General features: G+C 48.7%; 1 protein-coding gene and 1 non-coding gene across 2 annotated transcripts in view; both read left to right on the top strand.

Annotated features, from left to right (window-relative positions):
- The window catches only part of ASB18 (ankyrin repeat and SOCS box containing 18), a 75,119-nt gene extending 49,681 nt beyond the window's left edge, over positions 1 to 25,438 (top strand). Inside the window, exons 5-7 of the mRNA XM_064286505.1 lie at positions 5,857 to 6,364; positions 23,642 to 23,755; positions 25,194 to 25,438. Coding sequence (XP_064142575.1) covers positions 5,857 to 6,364; positions 23,642 to 23,755; positions 25,194 to 25,379 — 808 coding nt within the window. The 3' untranslated portion in view covers positions 25,380 to 25,438. The remainder of the gene's footprint in view (positions 1 to 5,856; positions 6,365 to 23,641; positions 23,756 to 25,193) is intronic.
- On the top strand, positions 2,679 to 2,749 carry TRNAG-UCC (transfer RNA glycine (anticodon UCC)). Its single transcript has one exon. It is a non-coding gene; the product is annotated as a tRNA-Gly (tRNA).
- Positions 25,439 to 25,671: the final 233 nt, after the last annotated feature.

The raw sequence follows: 25,671 nt of genomic DNA on the forward strand, positions 1-25,671 counted from the left end.
TCTGTTTATGGTGTATCTACCAAGAAAATGTGCTTTATTGTCTTGGTGCTCTACTGTCTTGGTCACCTAGTGCTGCTGTAACAGAAATACCACAAGTGGATGGCTTTAACAAAGAGAATTTTAAGTTTGAATACTCTCAGCTTTTAGTCTTGACATCAGAAATTTATCTTTATCTCACTGTCAGTACTTTCTCTCCTGGCCCAGGAGGCAGCCCATTTTAACCATTTTTGAATGTACAATCCAGTGACATGAATTATAGTCACCGTGTCGTGCACCCATCTCCGCTATTCATTTCCAAAATGTTCTCATCACCCCAGACAGAAACTCAGCACCCATCAAACGATAACTCCCACTCCTTGACCGCCCAGCCCCTGGTAACTACAGTAAGCTTTGTCTCTGTGCAGAGATAGTTCATGTAAGTTAGCCTTATTTGTAAATAGCTGCTGATTGCTGTTGTATGGCTTTTTCAGTATCATTTCTGGTGGTTGTTCGGTCCTTCTTCTATTAGCCAGTGGCCGCAGGGGTTCACACCACAGGCAGGAGAACTACCAAACTAGTTTCCAAGAAGTCAACTCTGACTCATGGCGCCCCCATGTGTGTCAGACTAGAACTGTACCCCACAGGGTTTTCAGTGGCTGAATGTTTAGAAAGAGATCACCAGGCCTTTCTTCCAAGGCAGCAGTGAGGATCAAAGGAGTCGTTTGAGAAGTGTTGAGGAGATAAAGTCAGCAGGCAACCCCAGAGTAAAACTGTGCTCCTTAAGGCTGTCGGTGGCTGAGCTTTTGGAGGCAGGTGGTCAGGCCTCTCTTTTCAGGCTCCTCTGGGTGGACGGGAACCAACAACCTTTTGGTTAGCAGCAGAGCACGTTAACTCTTTGCACCACTCAGGGAGAGCTTGTTGTTGTTGTTGTCAGGTGATCATGAAATGTGCCATGCAGAGTTGCTGGCAGGACAAGGCAAGAAGTGTATCACCAGGCCTGCAGTAGGTGCTCCACAGGGCTGCCCCTCCCTCGCCCTGTCCTGCCCTCAATGTCTTGTCAGTCTGTCCAGCAGTTCTCATGGAGTACTCAGAGGAGAAGCACGTCTCCCTGCCTGGAAGGGCTGTTGGTGTACAGAGCATGGGGCATGTTCTCTGCCTACTGAATGAGTGAATGAATGAATGAACGTTTAGTAACAACTAATGGAAACTGCCTAGTACAGTGCCTGACTCAGAAGTGCCCACAGATGAGAAGAGGCAGCATGGTGGGCGGGGTGGCTGAGCGCTCTGAAACCAAGTCAAGCAGCCGAGGTCTCTACTCTCCCACCTCCTGGCTGTATGTCCTTGAGCAAGTCACCTTCTGTGAAGCCTCCCATCCCCACCTGCGGAGTCCACCTGTAACTCAGAGTTGTTTCCAGTACTAAGGATCACATTTGTAAAAAAAAAGGACCAGGTACTGGGGCTTCTAGCTCAGAACCAGGAAGTCGTGCAATACTGTGGGGACAGCTGTGTGCTTAACAGAGTGATCTGGAAGGCTGGCTGGCTGGGGAGAGGGGATGAGGGGCAGCCTTGAGCAGGCCTGGGCTGAGAGAAGAGGCGTCTCCATGGAGCGCATGCAATGCTCAGAGGCACGGCAGGTGGGTTTGTAGGAGTGGAGGCAGCCGGGTCCAGGGAGGTGAGCCGTGAAAAGTCCAGGCTGAGGAGCTGTACCTTCCATACCTGGGAGGGGGCTAGGAAGACGCTGGAGGGTGGGTGGGAGCAGTGTGTGGGGACTGAGGTCTCAGAGTCCTCCTTCTACCTTTAGAACTGAGTTGAAATGAAAGTAACTCAACCGCCCTTGAGGGCTCCTCTCTGTTAACGTCTGCCTTTCTGCTGTCAGGCCTGTGGTCCTGTAACACCTGTCACTGCACACGCTATCACACACGGAGACACGAGGTCGGAGAGCGAGTGTGTTTGTCCAGACTGCTTCTAATCAGAGGCTGTTCAGACAATATAGTGTCCCCTTAATCCTTGTAAGATATAAGACAAAGTCGTTCTGACATCCTCGGATGGGAATTCTACCCCTGCTTCCTGACAGTCATGGCTGACAGGGACTCCAGGCCTTTCTGGCATTTGCTTGTCTAATGGGATAGCAGGAAGCCCGCTCCGAAACTCTGCCTGGGTTGAAGGGCTCAGCCAAAGCCAGCCGCCCACACAGTCCGGTCAAGGACCAATGGAGCCTTCTCTATCCACCAGGGACACAGACACACACAAGGCACTGAATGTGTCTCAAGGATGGGCCTGGTTCCAGGGGCAGGTCTAGAGGCCCCCACGACTGTCTCGTCTCTTCTCATCACTGACTGCCTTGTACCCACCCACCCCTAGACCCCTCTAGGCTTGTCCTTCTGTGGCACTGACGTACGTACTTCCCAGCTGCTCACTCCTGGACCTATCAATGCGAGGTTTGGGAGTATCTGGGGAACTTGGAAAGCTAAGCTGTCATTCTTAGAATCTGTGAGCCTGTTACTGTGGCTGGTGGGGGTGGTTTTGTAATTAATAACCCCTGTTGTTCTTATCTTAAACTGTCGCTCCAATTTTTTTGCAAAGTTTGGAAATGAAAAAAGGAAATAAGAGCAACCATCACGCCATCACTGAGAGGTAAACACACACTGGATATCTCCAGGAGAGACAGAACTAGAGCTAGAGCTAGAGATATCAAGGGGACATTGGTGGTTCAGTGGTAGAATTCTTACCTTCCATGTAGGAGACCCGGGTTCAATTCCCGGCCAGTGCGCTTCACACTCAGCCACCACCGTTCCCTCAGTGGAGGCTTGCATGTTGCTAGGATGCTTAGCAGTTTCAGCAGAGCTTCCAGACTAAGGCAGACCAGGAAGAAAGGCCTGCCAATCTACTTTCAAAAATCATTCAATGAAAACCCTGTGGGTCACAGTGGTCTCATCCACAGCCTCTCATGGGGATGACACAGGACCGAGCAGCGTTCCGTTCTGTTACGCAAGGGTCGCCATGAGTCGGGCTGACTCAACAGCACCTTACAACAACGACAACACAGATACAGGTGTTGTATAGGTGTCTGCTTTTTTAAAATGAGACAGTACAGCGCTGTTTTGCAGCCTGGTCTTTGCGTGTGGGCCCGTGAATCTCTTCCCTGTCGTTGGCGAGGCCTCCGCATTGTGGCTTTAATGACTGGCCATGAGCCAACAGAGATGCATTGCAGCCAACGAGTTGCATTGTGTTTGTCTCATGCCTGTGGTCACAGCCGCTCTAAGGAAGGGCCAGGGTTTGGCAAATTAGAAACTCTTCATTAAAAATGAAAAGGTCACCTCCAGCTCTCCAGAGGATGGGTCGTCCCCTTGTTCTTCTGACAGGTATTGGTGTAGCAAATAACTGGCCATTAGCAAGTTATGTTGTGGAAGTGGGAGAGAGGACAGGTTTTATTTCCCTGGGCTGCTTTAAAAGGAGAGAGAGAGAGAAGAAAATGTTTTGTCATTGTTTGCAAGCACACACAGACTCAGTGGCAAAATGAGACGGAACCCTTGATTTCTAACCTCCTGCGGCACTGCTCAAAATTCCTCCCAGAGAGACAAGTAGGAAGCAAACCTGCAGCACTCTGATTGTAAAATTTGCATTCTCTCTTGGCTGGTTATTGTCCCAAAGGACATTTCACATTAAACTGAATGTTTGTAAAGATCTTTCACCCAAGACAGACCACTTCTCAAGACACCGCTGGTATGGAGGCTCAGAAAATACAAAGAGAGAAGAAAAACGCCAAGAGTCCCTGAGTGGAAAGAGAAATGGATTTAAGGCAGCCGCTTCCAGCCCCGAACTCCCAGCGGACGATCTTGCTCTGAGCCCCACGCAGGTAAAGAATAGCCAAAGCAGCGGCGAGAGGAAGAAAAGCTGGAAGATATTAAAGAAACGCATTTGCTCCACACATTGGCTTTTAGGGAACGCCGTCGTGAGCTGAGCCCTGCAAGCGGCATGAAGAATCGGAGAGAAATACACCCCGTTCCTATACTGAGGAGCCAGCTATCCAAGAGAGGAGTCAGAAGTGCTCACAAACACGGGAGGTGTGGTGTGATGAACACTGTCCAGCCCTTACATACCAGGTGGATGACAACAGAGGTGTGGTCCCTCTGCTGGTGGCCCCGGGATGGCTTCCCAGAGGAAGAGGGGGAGAGATAGGAACATGTCAGCCATGACAGGAGGCAAGGGGAAGCAGCAGCACCCACAGAGGCATGCAGTGTGAACAGCAGCATGTGTTTCTAAGAACCACACCTGGTCAGGTAGGATGCAGGCATCCACCCCAATGCATAGATCACCAAATGGGGTGTGGCATCAGGAAAGGAACCTGGTGAGGTCCCCGGGAGCTGGATCATGAGGCATCCAGTGTCCTTTCCATAGCAAGCAATGGGCGCCACTGGGTATTAAGTAAGCACGTGTCATCAGTTCCCACTGGAATACCTCTTTCTGGGAAGTCTGGAGCTCGTTAGATCAGAAATGGGACACACTGTAAACGGTTGGTCAGGAAATGAATTGGGCCTCAGCAAGGGGCAGTGGGGATGGAGGGAGGAGATAGTAAAGGGATGGAGTGACCACTGAGATGGGCAACCAGGGCAAGGAATCCAGGACTCCCGATGTGTGGGACTGAGAAGCAGACACAGGGAGGGAAGCAGGCTTATGCGGAAGGGGCAAACTCCGGGGTGGACACGCGGTGGAGTTGCCACGTGGGGGCTTTACATACCAGCATCTGGAACCCAGGGAGAGGTCTAGCTGGACGCAGAGACCTGGGGAGCCAGCATGGAGAAGGCAATGGAGCACTCACGGGGTCACCCAGAGAACCCCTCGGGAGCACCGGTGTTATGGCGTGTGCATTTAAGAAGTAGAGGAGACTGCACGAGAGCAAAGGTCAGAGGGCACAGAATGGAACCCAGGGCCAGTAAAGGTTTTAGGAAGAAATAGGTACTATTCAAAAGGAAAAAAAAAAAAGTAAGGTTAGAACTGAAAAGTGCCCGTTGGACGCGTGGGGTCACCCTGAGTCAGAGAACTATCAACAGCAACTGGTTCAGGTATTTTTGAAGCTACTTTCCAAGATCACCACCAGGTGTCCTGGAGTGGATTCTGACTCCTGGCGACCCATGTGTGGCAGAGTAGGACGTGCTCCACGGGGTTTTCAACAGCTGTGACGTTTCAGAAGCAGATCATCAGGGCCTTCTTCTGAGGCACCTCTAGTGGACTCTGCCAGCCTTCTGGTTAACGGCCCAGCGCTTAACCATTGGCACCACCCAGGGACTCCAAAGGAGCACCAAAACCAAAAACCAAACCCACCGCCATCCGGTCAATTCCGACTCATAGCGGCCCTATAGGACAGAATAGGCCTGCCCCACAGGGTTTCCAAGGAGCGCCTGGTGCGTTCAAACTGCACACCTTCTGGTTAGTGGCCCGAGCTCTTAACCACTGTGCTACCAAGATTTCCAAAGTAGCACCAAGCGTTTACCATTTCATCGTAAGATTTACCCTGTGTGTGGATTCCGATGAAACGTTACCGGCCATGACCACCATTTAATAACCGGTGGGACACTACTTAACAAAGCTGCTTTCCCCAGTGTGGTCATGATGTCAGATCTCATTTTTTTTTTTTTTTTTTTCAGTTCCGACTCCTGTGGCCCTTGTATGGGACACATAGGGGTCGCCCTGAGTCAGGATCTGCTGGCTGGCAGCTAACAACAAACAGGTCCCTCCTCTCGGATTACCTTTGCTATCTTAAGGAGCAAATTTGCCCGCTGGGTGTTCCAAGGCCAGCCAGAAAGCAGCCTGCTGGGGGTGGAAGGGGCAGGGGCTTAGGGTCTGGCGCCCCCGGTAACCGCCCTGGCCTCCCCGCAGGTGCGCGCAGGCGCTGCTGGAGCACGGGGCCTCGGTGCACCTGGCGGACAGCGCGGGCGGGGACACGCCGCTGCACGTGGCGGCGCAGCGCGCCCTAGACGAGCACGCGCGCCTCTACCTGGGCCGCGGGGCGCGCGTGGACGTGCGGAACGGCCGCGGCGAGACGGCGCTGAGCGCGGCGTGCGGGGCGCTGCGGCAGCCCGACGAGTACGCGCGCGGCCTGCGCCTGTGCGCGCTGCTGCTGCGGCACGGCGCCGACGCGGACGCGCGCGACGAGGACGAGCGCAGCCCGCTGCACAAGGCCTGCGGCCGCGCGCACCCCGACCTGGCGCGCCTGCTGCTGCGGCACGGCGCCGACGCGGGCGCGCTCGACTACGGCGGGGCCTCGCCGCTGGTGCGCGCGCTGCAGGCCGCCGCCTGCGCGCCCGAGCCCGCGCCGCCGCAGCTCACGGTGCAGGCGCTGCTCAACCACGGCTCCCCCAGCGTGTGGCCCGACGCCTTCCCGAAGGTAAGGGCGCTGCTGAGGCTTCCGTGCGCTGGACCGCAGCCCTGCAGCGCAGAGGCCCCGCCCGTGCGCTGGGCGGCGGGCAGCGCTTCTCAAACTTGAGCGGGCCGGGAACCCCCGAGGATCCTGTTAAAATGCGGATTCCGATCCCGGGGGGCTGGCGTGGGGCCCGAGAGTCTGCATTTCTAACAAGCTCCTGGGCGAGACTGCTGGTTCGGAACCGCACTGTAAAAAGCAAGCTCCAGGAATCACTGTAGAAGCATGCATTTGGGGGTCCCCAAGCATACCAGAAGGTATTCTTTCAAAGTGGTCACCTGGGGACGCTGCCGTCATGGCTTAAAATATTTTGGCAGCTCATCTTCCTGTGTAATTTTCAGAACAATAATAATCGGTTTCTCGTAGCATCTGGCATTTGATATAGAACAAAATTACCCCAACTGAGCCTCCACCTTGTGAATGATAGCACCTTCCACGTTTACGCATTTCTCGCGTTCTGTCCACACCGCACTCCCGTGAGATATCCAGGTACGTGGAGTTGGTGTTCTCACCCAGGCAACTATTTTCTGCGTGGCAAACCTGATGGCAGTTTTTTCGGCTCTAAATCTCACACTAAGTAGTTCTCTTAAGGCTACTTAATGCAGTGATTTCAATGAGTTGAAATCAAATCTGCGGCAACGGGTTTTGGTTTGGACTCTTGAAAGAAATGCTAGCATTTTTATGTTCTACAACACCTATGCTTTATATTCATAACGTGTGTTGTAACGTTTCCCGTTACTAGCAGGCTTAGTCCGTTCCCCTCGAATCCACGGCATGTTTGCATTAAGCGAAGAAGCACACTCCAACCCCTGTTGTATGAACCTGCATAAAGAGCAGAAAGAAACACAGACTTTCTACTCCATGGTTCACAAGTGGGAAACATCTGGGTAGATTCTTTAAGAGAAAAGAAAAAGAGTCAATGTATTTCAGCAGTGACTACAGATAATCCTTTATTAGCCTTGAAGTCATGTCCCTTTGAGTGCTCTTTGCTGCCCACGTTTCAGAGTCCTAAGTGTGGCCCCACAGTTGTCATCCCTGGGGACAGAGCTCTAGCCCCTCAACTCTGGCTTTCAGGGCTGCTCCTACCTCAACCTAGAGACACAGGACAAGGCTCGGTACCTCCCCTCGGGTCTCCCCTCCCCTGGGATCCCCAATACTCTGCCAGCCACACAGCGATGGGGTCCAACCAGTGGGTCTGGTCATTCTCCTGTTCAGGTTGGGGTGGCTTTTAGTTTGGGGCCAGTGGGTTGTCAGGAGAGGTCCTGGGTGGTGCAAATGCTTAACGTTCTCAGCTGCTAACCAACAGGTTGGAGGTTCTGGCCCACCCAAAGACACCTCAGAAGAAAAGACCTCGCAATCTGCTTCCGAAAAATCAGCCACTGAAGACCCTATGGAGCACAGTTCTACTCTGACACACATGTGGGTCGCTGTCAGGGTCAACTCAACAGCAACTGGATGGTTTTATGGTAGTGGGAACCAAGAGGACACGAGAAGCACTTGGCTTTGGGAGGTGACAGCAAATCACCAGTCAGTTCCTCTGTTGGGGGAGGAATTGGAGTTCCCCTGGGCATTCTGAGTACTTTGAGGCTTTCACAAACAGCTCTACCCACCATTGCCTCCCCGAACATCGCACGTGCAAACCTTCAGCTGATGTTTGTTGAATGAACAAAAGGGATCCCAGCAACTCCCGAGTGTGTGGCCTGCCCTTAGATCTTTGGAAATGGGACTTCGTTCTCTTTGCTCAAGAGGGCTCCCCAGCAAAGAAGTGCAGATGAGACCCACAGCCACCAGCGTCCGTGTGCTCCTGGCCAGGAACAGGTTTCGCATGGGAATGTACTCACCAGTCTGAGAATCCCCCAAGCAAAGGTACAAGTGTCCGTGAGTCGCTGGCCTAGCCCCAGGACAACGTGAGCAGAACACGGTGGGTATCCGGCAGAGGTGGCGCCTTCCTCCACCCAGCCCTGTGCGCTCCTTACGAGTGTTCCACCGGGGACAGGTATAATCACTGCACTCAAGATCAAAGGCACAGGCCACTCGGCTCAGCAGCCCCATGGAGCCTGCAGCAAACACGTTCAGACGGCCACAAAGATGCTCGGTGGCAGGACTCCAGCCCCATGGCGAGGCGTACACAGAAACACAAGGGAATGTCACTGAGCATGCTGTCCATGGGCAACAGCCACACTTTAAATAGATGTAAAGAGACACCCACGGCGCTCAGAATTACTGAGGCAAAAGGTTTCACAGCGAGCTCATGGCATAAATCACAGTCCCCCATCCCCAGACAAAGGCAGGATCACGGCGGCAGGCGGACGCCAAGCCTGTCAGAGCGGCGCGCAGTGTTCCACCAGCACACATCAAAGCCGAGTCACGGCTCCGGAAGCGAGCATGTTGACAGTGCCAGGCCTTTGTGCCTGGCTGACCACTAGTTAAGACCATGAGGTAGAGGTGCAGGCAAGGGCAGGTGCCGGGCCAGGCTGCCACCAGGTGTGAATTCTGGAAGGCTCAGGACAGTGTGGGCCCACTGTCCCAGACCTGGAGGAGAGCAGGCAGGAGGGCGTAAATCACCTCCCCTCTCCCCAGAGCATAGACCCAGACCTGTCTTGCAGCTGCCACAAATTGTGGGTGAGATGATTGGTCTGGATAAAGGGGTTTGCTCAAGTGAGCTCTGTTTCTCCTTCCTCCTGTCTCTCACCCAAAAGACAAATTCCTGAAACACTCACGAAGACCCATCTTATCTTTTTACAGGGAAACACTACTTTTCTGGTCCCACCTCTCTGTAGAACTCGTTTCTGGTTCTCCCCCAGAGTAGGATGTCACAGCTGCCGGGGTGCTGTTGTTAGCTGCTGTCCAGGCGCCTCCAACTCGTGGCAGCCTTACAGGTGACGGTGAAACCCTGGCCCGTTCTGTGCCATCTTCACGATGGCTGTTTGTGTCCCTTGTTGCGGCTATTGTATCTCATGGAGGGTTTCCATTGTTTTCTCTGACCCTCCAGTTTACCAAACATGATGTCCTTTTCTAGCGATTGGTCCCTCCTGATGATGTGTCCAAAGTGAGCCAAAGTCTTGCGATTCTCACTTCTAAGGAGCAGTTTGGTTGTATTTCTAAAACTGACTTATTTTTCTTCTGGCAGTGCGCGGTATAGTCAGGATTCTTTGCCAACACCACAGTTTGAATGTGCTCAAGGGCCTTGGAGGGCATTAAGTCCAGCTGCACTCAGATGGGGCGCTACTTACCCGAAGTCACAGGGCTGGAAAGTAGCAGCACCAGGACTGGACCCCACGTCTTCACATCCAACCCAGTGCTCTTCCCTGCCTCCTCACGGGACCCCCTGTGGCTCACAGCTCTGATAAAGCAGCCAGCTTCATTTGCCCCTTGTTATCTCCGGATCCGCTTCCACGACCACTTTCATTTGCAGTCAGCATGTGTGGTTGCCCCTCCAGGCCCATCCCCCATTTTGTGCTATTTCCCAAAGAATGTATTATTGTCTTTTATGGATAGAATTGTGTGCCCAAAACATGTATGTTGTAAATCCTAACCTCTATACATGTGGAGGAGCTCTGGTGTCCCAGTGGCTAAGAGCTCCGGCTACTAACCAAAAGGTCGGTGGTTCAAATACACCAGCCGCTCCTTGGAAACCCTATAGGGCAGCTCTACTCTGTCCTGCGGGGTCACTGAGTCACAATCAAATGGATGACAAAAGGGTTTTTTTGTTGTGTTGTTTTGGTATACACGTGTATGCAAACCCGTTTGGGAATGGGTTGTCTTTGTTATGTTAAGAGGCCATGTCACTGCAGGGTATGCCTTAAGCCAATCACCTCTGAGATATAAAAAGAACAGATTAGCACGGAGAAGCAAGCACAAACGGAGGGGAAGATACAGGACACACACCACAGGAGATTGCCACAGAACAAGGAATAGACGCTGAACAGAGACAGGCCCCTTCAGCCAGAGCCAGAGGAGAGAGAGCCATCCCCCAGAACCGGCACCCTGAATTCAGACTTCCAGCCTCCTGAGCTGTGAGAAGATAATACCCCCTCGTGGTATTCCTGTTACAGCAGCAGTAGGTGACTAAGACACCATCCTACAGAGCAGAGGTCGCCAGCAAACCAGTGGGAATAATATGTATTATCAAACAAGGCAGGGACACCACCAGCCAGGAAATATTTCCCCCAGACCACCTCTTTGTCAGCAGGGCATTCCACAGGTATCCTGTAAACATTTATTCACTCAACAAACATTTCCTGGGAAGTGCTGTGCTAAGTATTGGAGCCACAGTGGGGAACAGGAGCGTATGTACTTCCTGCCCTCATGGAGCTGGTGGGAACCTGGGCAGGTAGCCACACACACCACCTGTCATGAACTGAATTGTGTCTCCCAAAAATATGTGTCAACGTGCTGATCGGTGATTCCCAGTATTGTGTGACTGTCCATTTTGTCATCTGATGTGATTTTCCTGTGTGTTGGAAATCCTAGCTCTGTGATGTTAATGAGATGGGATTAGCAGCAGTCATGTTGATGAGGCAGAACTCAATCTACAAGATTAGATTGTGTCTTAAATCTCTCTTGAGATATAAAACAGAGAAGTGAGGAGAGAGACATGGGGACCTCACACCACCAAAAAAGCAACGCCAGGAGCAGAGCACGTCCTTTGGACCCAAGGTTCCTTCACTGAGAAGCTCCTAGACCAGGGGAAGATTGATGACAAAGACCTTCCTCTAGAGCCAACAGAGAGAGAAAGCCTTCCTCTGGAGCTGACATCCTGAATTTGGACTTCTAGCCTCCTAGACTGTGAGAGGATAAATTTCTGTTCATTAAAGCCATCCACTTGTGGTATTTCTGTTATAGCAACACTAGACTAAGACATTACCATACAGTCACTGCTTTACTTTGGAGAAAGCTGCAACACCAAGGCCCACTGTCTGGGTCAGAGGCCTCCGAGCATGTGATGAGCAAGCCTAGATCTGAAGGCTGAAGACTTAGCTCTGTGAAACTCTGGCAAGAGTGGAGGGAAAAGCCCTCCAGGCAGAAGGAACAGCATGGGCAAATGTCCTGGGGCAGAAAAGAGCTCTGCTGCTGCATACCTGCATGCGCTCTGAAAGACTGCTCAGTGATAGCCTAGGGACCAGAGGGGAAACTGCGGGGAGGAGCCAGGTGAGACCGGACAGGTAGGCAGGGGCCTTGTCGTAAGGACAATGCTGCCACACTGCCTCTCATTGCCGTGGAGTCAACTTGGACTCCCAGCAACCCTACACGTGTCAGAGTAGAACCACGCCCCATAGGGTTTTCAGCAGCCAATTTTTGGGAAGTAGATTGCCAGGCCTTTCTTCTGAGGTACCTCTGAGTGGACTCGAACCTCCAGGCTTTCAGTTAGCAGCCAAGCGCGTTAACCATTTACACCCCCAGGGGCTCCTCTAATGACAATGGGCATCTGCTAAATGGTTTTAAGCAGAAGAGGTGACATAATCGAATCAGTGTATGAAATGATTTCTCAGCTCCAGGGTGGAGAACACCTGGGGTGGGGGGAATGGCAGAAGTCAGACTGTTGTGGAAATCCACTTGAGAGATGGGGGTGGCCTAAACAGTGGAGGATGGCAGCTGATGTAGAGAGTGACAGATTCCAGATGGATCTGGAAATCTCCGTCTGGCCTCACTCACCAGACACTGGCCGTGCTGAACACGAGGACCTCAAGTTTTCACGCCCTGATTACACAGTTCGGTAAGGTAGCTTTGCAGGATGTGCCCCACATCACAGGATTTTAGGGCTGAATGCTGGGGTAGCAGTAGTCAAAAGCCAGGGCCCGTCTCAGGCCTTCCCAGCGGTGTGTATGCCCTGGCCCACTGGACGCTCGGAGAGGAGCCAGCAGGAGCAGCCTCTATTTTCTTGCCCTTGTTTCTTTTCTCCATCTACATATAAAGCAATGTGCCTGTGTGGTTTTCCCCTTAATTTTCTTTCTGCTGCCTCATTAGCTGAAGAGCGTGCGCGTGGCCACTAATGACATCAGCCTGTCAAAGTAATGTGGCAGCCGCGTCTCCGCAGACAGCAAGGAGGCAGCGGAAATTTTTAAACTGTGTTGGCGTAAAAATAATGAAGGCAGCCAGCTGCCTGGCAAATATGAGGGGGCATGATGCTGAGAGGCTGAGGAGGGGCCAGGAGCCCCAGAGAGGTGGAACAGAGGAGAGACAGGAGATGAATTCCCGGAGACAGGCAATAAGGCTCGGTCACAGTCTGTGACCCAGGGAGGAGGGGCCGGGCCAGGAGGGGGTGCTTTGCTTTGCAGGGGAGGAGGCAGCTCATCCCAGGAGCCTCCGTGCTACCTTCCATCACCAGGGACCATTTACATTTTGCAGAGAGAAATAAAGGGCCAATCAAAGGGTCAAGGTGAGCAAGGCCTGAGGAAGCAAGAATTGCCCGGAACCCCATATAAATATAGTCCATCTAGATCCAAAAGAATCCACTGTGAACCGTTGGCCTTAATGGTGTGGTGTCCCCCAGCACAGAAAGAGGGTGGTTGAAATCAGACTGCCCTGCCGGAGTGAAGAGTATGTTAGTGGCGGCTTTGGGGAGCCAGAAATATCAGCCTGGCAAAGCACAGCATAGGATAGGGGAGATGAGGTTTGTTGAGGCCAGAAGTGAGGAACACAGGCTGGACCATGGTCCCCCCTCTGTGGCTGGTCTCTGCGGTCACTCTGTCTCTCTCCTTCCCCGAAGCCTGCTGACGTCAGACTCTATGGCAGAGATGGATTGGAAAAAACAAATGTGGGGTAGGGAGAGGACAGGAAATGATGGTTCTTAAAATGCTGATATGATGCCCCGTTCAGAGCTGCTCCTGTTTGCTCACTAAAGTGTCTGAAGACACAGCTGATGGGAGGGAGGGAAAGGAAATCCACAAGATAGCCTCAGGTCTGAGCCTAGGAAGGCTTGTCCCTCTGCTGTTCTGCTGTGAGTCTTTGACCAGACAGGCACATTAGGGAGGGAAGAAAGGAAGGAAGGAAGGAGAGAGGGAGGGAGGGAGAAGGGAGGGAAAAGGGAAGGAAGGAAGGAAGGTAGAAGAAGGAAGGAAGGGAGGGAAAGACCGGGAAGGAGAAGGAGGGAAGAAAGGAATGAAGAGGAAGAGAAGGAAAAAGGATGGTAGAAGAAGGAAGGAAGGGGAAGGAGGGAAAGAAGGAAGGGAGTGAGGAAGGAAGGGAGGAAGGGAGGGAAGAAGGAAGGAGCCAGCCCAGTTGTAGGGGACACTTGTGGCAGTGCACTGTGGTGGAAACCAGAGTTGCATAGCAACCTGATAATGCTGCCAGAAGAGGCAGGAGAAGAGGCCTCCTCCCCAAGCCCAGGTAGACCAGGGACCAGGGCGGGCCACCGCACTCCACCCTGTTCTCACGTGGCCCCTCCACTGTCTCAGGAGTGGACAGACAGCAGGTCCATGGACCTCCCTGCACGTTATGGAAAAAATTTCAGAAAAAAGAACATGGGACAGCATCCAGAAAATGTAGAGGGAAAGCATACATCTCATCGTAAGATCCAGATGGATTTTCAGAAATTGTGGGCCATCCTCCCTGGAGTACAAGAACACATAGCCCCTGTGATCCATAAAAGTAGAACAGATGAAGATGAGAAGTCAGTAGGATGGCACGAAAAGGAAGACAGAGGGGATAAAGCAAGTTATTCCAAGAAAGGAAGAGCACAATAGTAGACTAAATCAGAGCTTTGAACCGGTTCATTCTGGTTCAAGCCCCTGCTGAGAATTGGCCTTTCCACATGAGGTATACTGAATCAGAATCTACAGTTTAACAAAATCCCCAGATGATTCTTATGTATAATAAATTTTGAGAACCAGTGGTTCTCAGAATTCGTCCCTAATGAGCTGCATTAGCAGTGCCTGGAAACTTGTTAGAAAACCACATTTTTAGCAGGACTTTGAACAGGAATAAACCTGTTTGAAGCCCTGGATTAAACACACATTAAAAAAGAAAAACCAGACCCACTGCCATCATGTCGATTCTGACTCACAGTGACCCTATAGAACAGAATAGAACTGCCCCATAGGGTTTCCAAGGAGCAGCTGGTGGATTTCTAACTGCCGACTTTTGGGTTAGTAGCCGTAGCTCCCAACCAATTGATTCTTGAAAAGAAGAATCAAATCAATGACGTAAACTGGGGTGCTGTGGTGCCCTCTGCCTGTGTGCCCTGAGATCCATGCCCCCCATTCCCCTGCCTGCTCTGTATCATGGGGGGAGGCTAGCCCCTTCATTCCCTACTTCTCAGGTCCCACATCAGTTGGCTTCTGGCTGGATTCAGCCATTGGGAGAAATCAGTGGGAAATGGGAGTGTGGAGAATAGGGAACCAGGGCATTTCTCCTCCTCTGTCTTTGCCTTGGGTAGCTTCTCCAGCAGCCCCTACACCTCCTCCATGCCTCCAACTCCCTCCAGAAAGATCCTCCCTTCATGGTCCTAGCCCCTACTGGGCAGACCCTAACTTGGTCCAGTCCCTGCCACCTGGAGAATGTCCCTGGTCTCTGGACTCTGATACCACCACCTCTTCCCATCATCTGATCAGCTCAAGGGGTGTTAACAACTTCCCATTTTTGCTAATCTCTGGACTACCTCACCTTCCCCTTATTAGCCTCCTAGCAGTTCGATTACCTGTACAATCAATTCCCTGTATTAAATTCTCTCTAGCTGAAATACCTAGAGTAGTTTCTTCTTCCTGATTAGACCCTGACTGATACAGCCAACAGTAGCAGAAAGCCCAACTGAAATTAGTTTTTAAAATAAGGAAATTTGTTATCTTACCTAACAAGACATGCAGAGGTAGGGCAGGCTTAAAATTGGTGGATTCAGGGGTTCAATGAGGTCATGAAGGAACAAGATGCTTTCCAACTTTCTGCTCTGCCTTCCTCAGGGCATTCCCTTTGTCCTCGGGCTGGCTCCTATCTTGGTCACAAGATGGCGTCCAGCAGCCACTGGGCCAACAGCTTCCTTGTTTATGTGTAGTTGCTTCTCTTTTCCAGAAGTCCTATGGAAGTATCTCCTTGTGTCTCATTGGCCCTAGCTAGCATAAACTTACCTCCCCAAACCAGTCACTGGCAAGGGGAATGGAACTACCATGATCTGTTGGAACTAATAATCTGGAGTGTGGGGTAGTCAGCCACCGTTTCACTCTGAAGGAGCACTAATGTTCAAAGCTCTTCTTGGGCTGAAAGGAAAGAACAAAGCCAACAAGCTGAGAGAGGTGATGATGGTGTGGAGGAGAGAGTAGAGAGCCAACCCACAGACAAGTGACATTATGAAGACGAGCCTAGAACAGATGGATCAGAAACAATAACCAAGGACGTGATAGAAGAAAACTTACAGAATTTGGATGGGTGTCTTTGTAAATCAGTGACAGGAGACACATACCTGTATACGTTCTAGGAAAATGTTCTAAAAAATGCCTGGGGAAGAACTTGCAATGCGTGCAAGCAGAAAACAGATTTTTCATAAAAACATAAAAATCAGCCCAGACACAGAGTTCTCTGTTTCAGCATTATTAAAAGACACATGCCTCTTCAAACTGGTTATCTGGTCTCAGTCAGCCATAGAAAGGATCCGAGTCCTCGTGACCAGGAAAAAGACTTTTGTCTGTTCCACGGATACAAGCGGTTTGCACTGGACTACTAACCGAAAAGTTGGAGGTTCAAACCCACTCAGTGGTGCTGTGGAAGGAAGGCCTGGCAATCTGCTTCCATAAAGAAAACAGCCAAGAAAACCCTGTGGAGCTCAGTTCTACTCGGTAACACTTCAGGTTGCCATAAGTCGGAATCCACTAGATGGTAATGGCTTTTTGTTTGTTTGTTTGTTGTCACTAATACAGAGACTCTCAAACTCATTTAAAACAAAGTGAAACAAAAAGGTTAAAATTAAAGAACGGACTTGCTGGCCTGACAGAGACTAGAGAAACCCTGAGAGTGTGGCCCTGGATACCTTTTCAGCTCGGTAATGGGGTCACTTCTGAGGTTCACCCTTGAGCTAAAGATTGGAAGGCCCATGGAAAAAAATAAGACAAAAGGGGCGCACCAGCCCTGGGGCAGGGGCTGGAAGGCAGGAGGGAACAGGACAGCTGGTAATCGGGAACGCAGGGTTAAGAAGGGACAGTGTTGACGTGTCACGGGGTTGTTAACCAATGTCATAGAACAATGCGTGTACTAAGTGATGAGAAACCAGTTTGTTCTGTAAACCTTCATCTAACGTTTATTAAAAAAAAAAAAGAAAAAAATTAAAGAATGGGCGTAGGTAATTCTTATAATACAGACTTTAAAATGATATATTTTAGTATTAATATGCAGCCTTAAAGAATCCCAGAGAAATACACAAAAATGAGATAAAAAGAATTCACTTGCTATTGACCAAAGATACCACCATAGTGAAAACACTATCATGAATCTTGTATGCCAAAAAGACTGTTAAAATAGAGAAACTAAAATAATAATTTTTAATTCATGTCTCCATCTTTCACAAGTCAAGTGGGAAAAAAGGTGTGGAAGCTCTAAGTTATAAATGTGATAAATATACATTGAACTATGAACCTCACAAATAGAATACAACTTCTTTTTCTAGGACCCCAAAAGCAAACTTTGTTTAAAGCCGTAATGCAATATACCAGAAAAGGAATAGCAAAAAGTTAACTTTTAAAATAACATTTTGAAAATTTTATAGCACATTGCCAAATAATTATTGGGTCGATAGGTATTTAATTGCAGACTATTTAAGAAGTAAAGATAAAGAGGGCACTCTGCCTCAAAATTTAGGATTTGTGAGCATAGCTATGTACAAAGGAAGAGTCCTATCATCTTAAAAAGTTGCTTTTTTATCATTCGTCAAGGGGAAAAATGTTACTAAATTAACTGAGCAGTCAATGCAGGGAACTGAAAAGAGAGCAGAGCTGCTACCTAAAGAGAGGGGAGGAAGGGATTAATAAAGACAAAGGCAAAAATTAATGGATTGGAATATTCTGACATAGAACTAATCAGCGAAATCCAACAGCTGATTCCTGGGAAGCAAACCATTAAAGTAGACAGACTTCTAGCAAGACGAAACCAAAATATATATATATCGAAAATACAATTACAGAGAATCACAATGAAACCAAATCAAACCAAAACCAAACCTGTTGCCATCAAGTCTGCCCCCGCCTCATGGCAACCCCATGTGTTAAAGTGTAGAACTGCTCCTTGGGGTTATCTTGGCTGTGAGCCCTGGTGGCATAGTGGTTAAGCACTGGGCTGCTAACTGGAAAAGGGCAGCAGTTCAAACCCACCCAGTGGCTGCACAAAAGACAAGACCTGGAGATCTCCTCCCATAAAGATTGCAGCCTAGGAAACTCTACGGGGGCAGTTCTACTCTGTCCTATAGGATCACTATGAGTCAGAATCAACTCAACGACACCCAGCAACAGTCTTTACAGAAGCAGATCACCGGGCCTTTCTTCCGCAGCACTGCTGGGTGGGTTTGAGCCACCAACCTTTAGGTCAGTAGTCAAGCATGGACTGTTTTTGCGACCCAGGGAGCTTTCCAAATGAGAAGAAGGTGGTTACTCGTAGATACAGTGGCAATATCTCCTATTCGCCCTTCCAGATTTACTGCACACCCATCGGACTACATCTACAAGGCTCTTGGCCCTCTGCCTTCCAGTTGGGTTCAGCCAGTAGGGTGTCCCAGCAGGAAAACAGAGGGAAGGAGAGTGTGGTCAGAGAATTTATTCCTTCAGCTCCGCCTCTGTTTCAGGTTGCTGCGTGTCCAAGGTTGCCCACTCCACAGGGCTCTCTTACCCTTCAGTCCCAGGGTGGTAATAGCTCTGCTACCACCAGCTTCAGGCCGCTTCACTGTCCGTGGAGTCCCACCTTCACTGTGCACACTCTTGCACCCATACACACATGCAATGCTAGATTTACTTACAATGAAATTGCCTTCCAGGCAAAAATAGATAATGAAATCAATTCAAAAAGTCAAAAGTAGATATACCAATAACAATGGAAATTGAAAATATCAAAGAATTAAACCCAGTGCAGTCAAGCTGATCCCGACTCATAGCGACCCTATAGGACAATTACCTGCAGCTAAATGCCAGGCTTTCTTCCTTATCATGATGTTGCTTACTGGCCCAGATATGAGGTTTTTTGTTTTTCTTTATGTTGAGGTATAATCCCTACTGAAGGCTATAGTCTTTGTTCTTCATCAGTAAGTCCTTCAAGTCCTCTTCACTTTCAGAAAGCAAGGTTGTGTCATCTGCATAATCGCAGGTTGTTAATGAGTCTTCCACCAATCCTGATGCCCTGTTCTTCTTCATACAGTCCAGCTTCTCCGATTATTTGCTCAGCATATGGATTGAATAAGTATGGTGAGAGGACGTAACCCTGACACACATCTTTTCTGCATTTAAACCATGGAGTATCCCCTTGTTCCATTGGAATAACTGCCTCTTGATCTGTGTACAGGTTCCACATGAGCATAATTTAGTGTTCTATAATTCCCATTCTTGGCAATTTCAAGGATTCTATTTTACTTGGATCCACAATCAACAGCCATGGGAGCAGCAGTCAAGAAATCAAATGACGTATTGGGCAAATCTGCTACAAAAGACCTCTTTAAAGTGTTAAAAAGCAAAAATATCACTTTGAGAACTAAGATGCATCTGACCCAAGCCATGGTCTTTTCAATCACATCATGTGCATATGAAAGCTGGACAATGAATAAGGAAGACCGAAGAACTGACGCCTTTGAATTATGGTGGTGAAGAATATTGAATATACCACGGACTGCCAAAAGAACAAAAAAGTCTGTCTTGGAAAAAGTACAGCCAGAGAGCTGTGAGGATGGAGAGACTACATCTCACATACTTTGGACATGTTATCAGGAGGGACCAGTCCCTGGATAAGGATATCATGCTTGGCAAGGCAGAGGGTCAGCGGAAAAGAGGAAGACCCTCAATGAGATGGACTGACACAGTGGCCGCAACAGTGGGCTCAAACACAGCAACGACTGTGAGGACGGCCCAGGACCGGGCAGTGTTTCGTTCTGTTGTGCATAGGGTCGCTATGAGTCAGAACCAACTCGATGGCACCTAACAACAACAACAAATCTGGGCTTAGACAATTCCAGGTGGAAGATCTACCATGCCTTCCAAATACCGATAATTGTCTGCTTTTTTAAATCTTCCAGAATATTAAAAAGAAAGAAATCTTCCTAGATAATTTTGTCAAATTAACACAAAATGATATTAAAACCTGACCCAAAAGAGCTCAAAAAATAAAACTATAAGCCGGACTTAGTCATTAAAGAGATGCAAAAATTGTAACAAATTTAATCTGGTGTTATTTCTGAAAGAATAACACATTATAGCTAAATATGGTTTGTTTTATGAAAGCAAAAATGGGTCAATCAGAAAATTTTTTCTATCAAGTTGTTTAGAGAAAGACAAAAAATAAGATTCAGTAATAAAATTTGTAGTAACCTGGGAATAGAAAGATATCCCCTTAACTTAGAAAAGAGTGTTTCTGAAACCAGCACCCCAGATTACACTTACGCTGAAACCTTAGAAACAGCCCCCGTAAAATCAGGTATAAGATGGTCATGCCCGCTATCAATACTGCTTTTTAACATTGGACTTAAAGCTCTAGCCAGTGTCAAGACAAGACAAGAAAATAAGACAAGAAAAATAAATGAGAATAATTTTGAGGAGAATGCACTGTTGTGTATTTGTGAATAATTTATAAATATTTACAAAATGTCTTTAATAAAGTGCACTTACAAATCAATGAAAATTAGCACATCAATAGAAAAATGAGCAATTTGCAAAAGCACAATAAAAAATAAAAAAAGAAGTTAGGCAAGTGTAAGGGGAGCCAGTATCATGTGTGATTTAAATACTTTGTGCGAATTGACTCTGTGTTCAGAAAGCCCCAGCTAGCATGATGCAGGCTAGGCTTAGTTGTTGACTCTGAGCATTTTCAGGTTTCTGTATGTATGTATGGACCCCTGGTGGTGCAGTGGTTAAGAGCTCAGCTGCTAACCAAAAGGTTGGCAGTTCAAATCTACCAGCCACTCCTTAGAAATCCTATGGGGCAATTCTACTCTGTCCTACAGGGTCCACACACACATACATATATATATGCATACATACATGTACATGTATATATACATACGTGTATGTATGCTATATATACACACACATGTGTGTCACATATATCATATATGTGTCGTATACATATATAGATATATAGTACCTGTCTTAGAAAAATTGCCTAACTTCCATTTTCTTAACCAAGAAATAGGAAAAACAATTTTAAAACACTTGTTACATCTTAGACCTCAAAGACAGAGAGCTATGCCCTAGCCCTACCCTCTCCTCCGCAACAAAAACCTGATTTGGATCAAATCAAGCCTCTAAATCTAACTACTAATTTACAAAAATAAAAACACAAGGGAACAACAGAATGTTAGACAATCCCACAGGAATGCAATCAGAAAACTCCTGAGAGCGAGGAACTCTACGGGACCAGAAACTCAGTTTCTTCAAAAAATAAATCTCATGACGCCAGGAAGAGAAGCCTAAAAATACATCATATAATAAATATCACTGTGTGGGCCTTGTTTGGATTATTATTCAAGCAATTTTTTTAATATAATAATAGCATTTAAGAGAAATTTGTTAAATATTTATTAGATATTAGATGACATTAAAAAAAATTTTTTTTACATTAAGGAACTATTAATTTTTCAGGTGTTATAATGATATTGCATTTATGTTTTTTTTTTAAGGGTCCTTTAAGAGAGACACTGATATAAATAAAATGATAGAATACATGGAATTTGCTTTAAATAATATTGGGGAGTGGCGATGGGGGTGTGAATGGGGCAAGATTGGCCACAATTGGTGGTGGGCCCTTGGGGCTATTCAGTCTACTTTTGTGTGTGTTAAAACACTCCATAATAACTCCATGAACTACTGCTTCCCTTGCCATGAGACCAGAAGAACTGGATGGTGCCTGGCTACCATTACTGAAACTTTTGATCAATGACTCAAGAGATGATTCCTGATCAAAAGGGGGAAATGTGGGACAGAATTTCAAATTTCTTGTAGAAGTAGGACTTACTGGACCCATTGAGGCTGGAGGAACACCTGAATCTGTTGCCCTGAGACAGTTTTTTGAGCCTTGAACTGTATCTATCCCCTACAGCATCTTCAAACTAAATGTTGAGCTGAATTAGTAAAGAATATTACCTTGAGCATTGCACTCTTTTAAAGACATGAGATCAAATTGACACAGTAACTCTAAAGTAAGAATAAATAGTTTATGGAAGAGTGAGTCTACGTCGATGGGGGTGAAATGATATGGGGAGAGACAGCTAGAATGGTGATGCAACGTGAAGAATGTAACCAGTGTCACTGAACTCTACGTGTAGAAATTGTGGAATAGGTGTGAGATCTGCTGTGCATGTTTTCACCAAAAATACTCCATAATAAAGAAAAGTTTATTTGAAAAAAAACAAATCATGTTGCCATCTTTAAGATGAAGCCGATTGCCTTGAATTGTAAATTTGCAGGTAAGAAAATAGAAATCCTTTGTCAGTGGGGACTGTGAAAATAGAATGTCAAGGCCAAGTCAAGAGGAAATGTAGCAGTAAAACAGTTCTTCTTCCCCAATTCTCAATTTCCTGACATATTAGAAAATCGAGGGACACCTTGGGAACTCCACCCTTGACCAAACTACTTCCCAACAGAACCTCATTGCCTGCCATGCCATCAGGATCCCTCCTGGGAAGGGGAAGGACCAAGCACCGTGTCCGACTGTTGGTCACAGCCATTGCAATGATAAGAAAGAGTCCAGTGTGGCACCTGCTTGGTGCTGATTTGTGTATTCGTTCCTTTGATCCCTGTAATAATCCATCCTCCTGTTACTGTTGTCCCCTGGGGGCCAAGGCACAGTGAGTTTGTAACTCGGCCCAGGTCACACGACAGAGGTGAGACCTGTTGAATTTGTATTTTATTCTCCAGAACTGCTGGAGTTTAAGAGTTGAAAAGACTTTGTTGTATATTTTTTAAATTTTTTTGGTGAAAATAGACATAGCAAAGAGACACCATTTCAGCAATCTCTACACGTACAATTCAGTGACTCTGATTATGTCCTTCAAGTGGTGAAACCATTCTCAGCCTCCTTTTCCAAATCTTTCAACCTCCATTAACATACACTCACTGCCCCCAAGCTGCTCGTCTAACCTTTTGAGTTGCTGTTGTCAGTTTGATCCCACAGAGCGTGTAGCACAGTGCTAAGAGGCTCTTTAAAGAGGTAAAGAGGCTTGAGTGAGTCCAACTCGCCCCCTCGTTTGAAATTCCTATCTCCCGAGACCTCATCGTTGTATGTGACATTTCCGCCTGCGTGTTTGCTTGCTTGCTTGCTCAGAAGTCTTAGTTCAGACACTGAAGAGACCGTTTTGAACAGGTAAGTGTGTTTTAGCATTCTGTGCATCCTGCTCTTACATGACCCGATAGTATGTCAAATACATGAAAATGTTCTGGGTTGGGTTAAGGTTCTCTCTCCCCCTCCCCCTCCCCCTCCTCCCCTCCCCCTCCTCCCCTCCCCCTCCTCCCCTCCCCCTCCTCCCCTCCCCCTCGCCCTCTCCCTCCCTCGCCCTCTCCCTCCCTCGCCCTCTCCCTCCCTCGCCCTCTCCCTCCCTCGCCCTCTCCCTCCCTCTCCCTCTCCCTCCCTCTCCCTCTCCCTCTCCCTCCCTCTCCCTCTCCCTCCCTCTCCCTCTCTCCCTCTCCCTCTCTCACTCTCCCCCTCTCCCTTTCCCCCTCTCCTCTCCCCCCTCCCTCTCTCCTCTCTCTCCCTCTTTCTCTCTCTCTCTCCTTCTCTCTCTCTCCCTCTCTCCTCTCTCTCCCTGTCCCTCTCTCCCTCTCCCTTTCTCTCTACCTCTCCCTCCCTCTCTCTCTCTCTCTGTCCTTCTCTCTCTCCTGTTCCCTTCTTCTCTCTGCTTTTTTGCTTTTTATAAAAACTCTCAACTTGCTTCCTTCAGGGGGGCACTTCGCGGCTTTGCTGGGAGCTATTACCCCGGTTCATGAATCTTTTCTGAAACCAAATAAACGCTATAAAACTTACCTTGTCAGAATTTTCTTTCTAACAGAACCAAACACACCCCCACACCTCCTGCACCTTTCCCACTTGGACCCCAAACCCAGCCACCTCAGCTGAGCTGTTAACTCTCCCGGTCAGGTGCTGAAAACCTGTGCATCAGCCCCCACCGTCATCGAGGTTCTCTTCAACTCCTACGCTCAGCTCCGTGTGTCCGAGTCCTGGAGGGAGGTGATCCCTGAGGAAGTACTTCAGGTGAGGAAGCTGCCCTTCTTTCTCGCTTTAGTACAAAGCATTTGCCTGTTTCTGCTTACCCGCGTGTGGAGTTGTACGCTAATACCCAAGTAAGTTTGAAACATCTGAAGAAGGAAAGAAGAGGGGAAGGGGGATTGTGTTTGTCTATTTCTGTTTTGCTTCTGGAGGCTCAAAAGTCACACAGCCAAGAGCCTACTGTTCTAATGGAGGGAGGGGGCTGTTGGCTGCAAGGAGCGGAAGACCAACCCAGGCTGACTGAGGAATGTCAGGGGCCGGGTAACCAGTGTCCAGAGAGGGGTACACACAGGGTCCGCCTGATCCAGAGGTCTTGGCTCCATTTGTGAGACGCTGGTCTAGTCTCTGCGTGTCAGCTTCACCCTACTGCTTCAGGGGTGACTGGGGAAGCTGCAGACATCACAGCTGTAAACATCAAAGGCCACAGGTAACTGTCAGCCTCAAAACGGGGAGGGCGTTTTTTCCAGAAGCCTCTAGAAAATTTTTCTTATCATGTTTCGTTGAATCGAGTCCTGTACACATTGTTGTTGTTGTTTGCTGTTGCTAGCCACCGTCGAGTCACCTATAAGTCACAGACGACAGAATGAAACACTGCCTGGTCCTGTGCAATCCCCATGATTGGTTGCGAATCGCACCATTGTGACCTGTAGGGTTTTCACTGGCTGATTTTCAGAAGTAGATAGCCAGGTCTTTCTTTCCAGTCTCTCTTAGCCTGGAAGCTCCACTGAAACGTGTTCAGCCTCCACTGAAGATGGGTGGCGGCTGCACGTGAGGTGCATTGTCTGGGAATCGAACCTGGGTCTCTTGCATGGAAGGCGAGAACTCTACCACTGAACCACACTGCCTCATTGTGTGCACTTCACTTAACACCAGAGCAATACCTGCGCTGGCTGGCTTAGAACGGGGCTCCTGAGCCATTCCCTGGCAGAAGGGAAGGGCTTCCCATGACAGGTTTAGATTAATGGTGTCCACCCTGGAGCTGCAGGCGCTATGGGTGGGAATGGGCAGACCAGAAGTCACCCACGAGGGAGTTCCCTCTCACTGCACTTGAGAAAAGTATACAGGATGTTTCATGCAAAAGGGTGCCTCTCTTTTCAGTTCCCTGCGTGGGGCAAACAGTTAAGCATTCAACTGCTAACCAAAAGGACGGAGATTCTAACCCACCCACAGGTGCCTCAGAAGAAATGCCTGGCAATCTGCTTCCCAAAGGTCACAGCCTTGAAAACCCCTCTGGAGCACAGTTCTACTCTGACCCATGTGGGGTCACCATGAGTCAGAATAGACTTGATGGCAGCTGGTTTGGTTTGGTATCTGGTCTAAGCCATAGAAAGGTCTACCCTGCAACCAGGGACCCTGTGACTGGAGCAAGGACGTCCGTCTGTCCCAGGGTCACCAGCTGACACTCCCCTGCTTCTCTTCGCAGATGCACCAGCCTTTCTACCAGTCCCTCTTCGCGCTGGCCGGCGCCCCACGCTGTCTGCAGCACCTCTGCCGCTATTCCATCCGAAAGCTGTTCGGCAAAAAGTGTTTTCACTTCGTACCCCTGCTACCCCTGCCCAAGTCCCTGCAAAACTATCTGCTCTTGGAGCCACAGGGGGTTCTGCACTGAAAACCAGAGCCGTGCAACCGAGGCTCCTTCTCACCTCCCTCCTACGTGGAGGCCGCGTAGCCGAGGAGCACCCTGGAGCAGGGGGCAGACCCGGGTGGGACCCCTCTGGCTGCCCCTCACTCTCCGTGTGACTGTGGAAGAGCACAGACACGCCAAGCTTCTGGTTCACCCAAAAAGGAATTTGTAATAAAAGCCCTTTCTACCATTCAGGGTTGCTTGTGTGGGACTACACGGAATCATGAACATCACAGTCCAGTACTTTGTATCATAAAGTACATTTTAGGTTGAACTA

This window comes from Loxodonta africana, chromosome 6, assembly GCF_030014295.1.
Source record: "Loxodonta africana isolate mLoxAfr1 chromosome 6, mLoxAfr1.hap2, whole genome shotgun sequence".
In the NCBI taxonomy this organism is placed as follows: Eukaryota; Metazoa; Chordata; class Mammalia; order Proboscidea; family Elephantidae; genus Loxodonta; species Loxodonta africana.